General features: G+C 40.7%; 1 protein-coding gene across 1 annotated transcript; it reads left to right on the top strand.

The window, feature by feature from the left end:
- Positions 1-996: 996 nt before the first annotated feature.
- On the top strand, positions 997-3,699 carry LOC141657626 (GDSL esterase/lipase LTL1-like). Its single transcript, XM_074464914.1, has 5 exons — positions 997-1,394; positions 1,638-1,765; positions 2,376-2,618; positions 2,719-2,971; positions 3,297-3,699. The coding sequence occupies exons 1-5, from the start codon at positions 1,109-1,111 to the stop codon at positions 3,527-3,529; spliced, it is 1,143 nt and encodes a 380-aa protein (XP_074321015.1). The 5' UTR covers positions 997-1,108; the 3' UTR covers positions 3,530-3,699.
- The last annotated feature ends 230 nt before the right edge of the window (positions 3,700-3,929 follow it).

The raw sequence follows: 3,929 nt of genomic DNA on the forward strand, positions 1-3,929 counted from the left end.
GTTACTCATATAAGGTCTTCAATAGGGTATCAATTTAAATATTTTCAATTTTCCAGTTTTGGTATTTTCCGGATTTGGTTTTTATTTTGCCAGGTCTAATGGCACATACTAGACCTCACAAAAGAATCAGTCGGGTCAGGTAAGTTCGGGCCGAATCGGGTTGGGTCATTTCGGGTTCTGGTCATTATCATCTATTAAGCTGATTTCACGTTTAAGACCGTCTCATATAAATTTTTAATCTGACAAATAACAACATTTGTACTTATGAATCAATTAGTCTCGCTGAAGACGGGTCAGAGCAAGTGACGGATAATGCCACTCACAAAACGGATAGAGGGGACAAGGTGGGGGCACCTCCATGTGCTTCCCTCTCTCCTCTATTTGGGTCATTTGTGAGGGAAAATGGTATCCGTCACTCCAAAGTGACGGATACGTGCCGTCACAAATGAGATTTTGTGCTTATGAATAGGGGTGGTCAAAAGTACGGGTCAGTCCGGCCCGACCCGCCTACCGGGTCACTTTTGGCCCGGCCCAATTCGCCCACGTGTCACTTGTGGCCCGACACATCTCAACCCATCTCTCAGCCCGGCCCGAGCCGCCCTATTATCGGGCCGGTTCCGGGTCCCCAAATGTCAAGCCTGACCCGTCCTAACCCTAGGCCCGCCCTAGAACACGCTTCACGGGCTACCTTTTACCCAACCTTCCCGCCTCAACCCGGCCCGCTCCGCCCTCAATCTCGGGCCGGTTCCGGATTTCCCAAGTCAAGCCCGGCCCATCCCGACCCGGCCGACCCTCACCATTAACCAGCCCTACTTATGAACAGCCCATTTATTGGAGAGAATCAATTATACAACACAGAACCGTTTCTCAGGGTGGCGGGTGGCCCACATTCACCTTAGGTAAAAGTAAGCATAAACAGTTACAGTAATAATCAAGGTAAAACTTTCAATATAGCCTGCAGCCTGGCTTCTATATAAAGCACACAACTTCACAAGTTCCTCCACTCACTAAGAAGATTTCAGGTAGTTGCGTTACAAAGAATACTCAGAAAACAAACCAAATAAAACTGCATTTTCCTTTCATTACAATAATCACTAGTAACACTGCAATGGCAGTTGCATCAGTAAATCACAGTCCGAAACCAGTTGCAACATTAACACTTACTAGTACTTGTATTACTAAATTGACTTTCATATTCACAATTCTCTTTTACTTCCCTGTTGAGGCCCAATCTCGGGCTTTTTTCGTCTTTGGTGACTCATTGGTGGACAATGGTAACAACAATTACTTAGCCACTAGTGCTCGGGCTGACTCACCGCCCTATGGTATTGACTACCCTACACGCCGCCCTACTGGCCGCTTCTCTAATGGACTTAACATGCCTGATATTATCAGTTACGTTTCATTTTCCATAATTAGTATTACTACTTGTTTTACATTGCATGATCACGCTTATTATTGTACGTAACTTTAAGGGTCTTCGGACACTGTAAACAAAATATGTTTCTGTTTTGCCAAATTACTTGCAAATTTTAACTTTTTTTTTCCCCTGATTTTTACGAGCCAATAATATGCTTTGTAATGTGTACGTCTTACTTTGTAGAGGTCTAAATATGCTGTGTACGACGTGTGATTAGGTGAATCAATTGGTGCTGAACCTACACTGCCATACCTAAGCCCGCAGCTAAATGGTCCGCGACTATTGGTTGGTGCCAACTTTGCTTCAGCTGGTGTCGGAATCCTCAATGACACTGGAATTCAGTTTGTAAGTTTCAAACTCATGTTTCATTCTTGCTATGTTTGCTTATACTGCACTGCAAATCATGTGTTTTATGTTAATTGCGCTTGTTATGTTCGTCATGGTAGTAATTTCATTCACCTGCAATGTATCTATAATGTTTCTCTTTTATGTTCGTCATGGTAATAATTTCATTCATGGTAATAGTCATATAGATGCTACTCCGTATATATGAAGCCTTGTCTTTCAATAATTGAACAACATATATTACTTTGATGCTTACGGCGAGTCATTCTCCAACTACTTACTTAATGGTACTTTTAATTTGTTAGAATTAACCAAAGCAATGTATGTAGCCCACTAGCACCCATCGTTTTCATTAGAAAATAATGTCGAGTATATATGTTGTTGTTACAAGTTACAACGACATTACAATACATTACTCGAATGTCTCAAATGCTACTCGATCTTGTTTATGGTAGGATAAAGAAGTTAGATAAAAATAACAATAGATCGCGTGTTCTCTATGACCATTAGAAAAATAGATCGATAATTATTGCATCAATCGACTGCTAACAACCTAGATTAAATTGTAATTAAAAATGTTGTAGACTGAACTCTGTGTGTGTGTATGCAGCTGAACATCATAAGAATATCTAGGCAACTACAGTACTTCGAAGAATACCAAAAAAGAGTGAGTGATATGATCGGAGGTGGTGCGACACAAGAGCTAGTGAACCGTGCCTTGGTGCTAATTACACTTGGAGGCAATGATTTCGTCAACAACTACTACTTAGTCCCATTTTCAGCCAGATCTCGCCAATTCGCCCTCCCAAATTATGTCACTTACCTTATCTCTGAATATCGCAAAGTCCTCTCGGTATACTATTTTTTTTTTCTCTTTATTTTGTATTTTTGTATACTTATATTCGAGTGTATTACTGTAAGCAATGATAATATGTGATGATGCATGGTTACAGAGGCTATATGAGCTGGGTGCACGTAGAGTGCTGGTGACAGGAACAGGTCCAATGGGGTGCGTACCATCAGAGATAGCACAGCGCGGCAGGAATGGCCAATGTTCTCAAGAACTCATGACTGCTGCCGACTTGTTCAATCCTCAGCTCGTTCAACTCATTAATAACCTCAATTCTGATATCGGCTCCCCGGTCTTTGTTTCTGCCAATGCCTTTAGGATGCATATGGACTTTATCTCTAATCCTCAAGCCTATGGTATGTACACTGGGTCTTGATGATGTAGACGCGGTCAAGTACGTATAAGTTGTAGTTTAGTAATAAAGAAAGATAAAGTGTAAAGGACAAATATTCATTGACATTTAGAATGACAAGGGACCATTAAACATTAAATCCTCCACTTCATTGTTAGGTAGAATACTTGGATTGATCGAAAGTAACATAATAGTAAGGTCTTTGACATTGATGGGAATTAACTTTAGCAGAAACTGTAAGATTACTACTTCAGAATATTCCTAAACAAACCAATTTACAGTGTGACAGATTATAAGCTCAAATTTAGTATTATCTGACTTTTGTGCAGGGTTTGTGACATCGAAGGTAGCGTGCTGCGGTCAAGGACCATACAATGGGATAGGACTTTGCACACCATTGTCAAATTTGTGTTCAAACAGGGATGAATACGCGTTTTGGGACGCCTTCCACCCGACTGAGAGAGCAAATAGGATAATTGTTCAGCAGATATTGGCTGGTAATCCAGAGTACATGCACCCAATGAACCTGAGCACAATCATGGAGTTGGATTCCAGAGTTTAAGAGAATAAGAACTAATTAAGCCATCTTAGTAGGTTAAGTATTAAGCTTTTATGTGTGTGAGTTTTAATTTGGAATGCTCCTTTAATCATAATTTGTGTGATGGTTGGAAGTTAGTAAGGTATTGTAGTACATCTTGGATGATAAATGAATCAAGGCTTTGTTCCTTCAAATTAGTGTTGAAAACTGTTATTAAGTGTGTACTATTGAGTGTGGAATTTATGTCAATGTTGGCCTTATTCTGGCAATACTGGGTCCAGTATGGTTACTACTAACTAGTCCTCATTTCCAGAGACTTTCCTCACAGTAAATATCATTAGAGATGGAAGTGGGTACGGGGCCGTTGGGTTGACCCGCCCCAAAACGTCACATGGCCCATTATTGATTGATATGGCCTGGTAGT

This window comes from Silene latifolia, chromosome 5 (assembly GCF_048544455.1).
Source record: "Silene latifolia isolate original U9 population chromosome 5, ASM4854445v1, whole genome shotgun sequence".
Classification (NCBI taxonomy): Eukaryota; Viridiplantae; Streptophyta; class Magnoliopsida; order Caryophyllales; family Caryophyllaceae; genus Silene; species Silene latifolia.

What these genes read in the sequence shown, in the direction of transcription:
- LOC141657626 (XM_074464914.1), top strand. Translation starts at nt 1,109, where the DNA reads ATGGCAGTTGCATCAGTAAATCACAGTCCGAAACCAGTTGCAACATTA. An exon ending in TAACATGCCTGATATTATCA is followed by an intron (nt 1,395 to 1,637) that starts GTTACGTTTCAT and finishes ACGTGTGATTAG; the next exon opens with GTGAATCAATTGGTGCTGAA. An exon ending in CTCTAATCCTCAAGCCTATG is followed by an intron (nt 2,972 to 3,296) that starts GTATGTACACTG and finishes ACTTTTGTGCAG; the next exon opens with GGTTTGTGACATCGAAGGTA.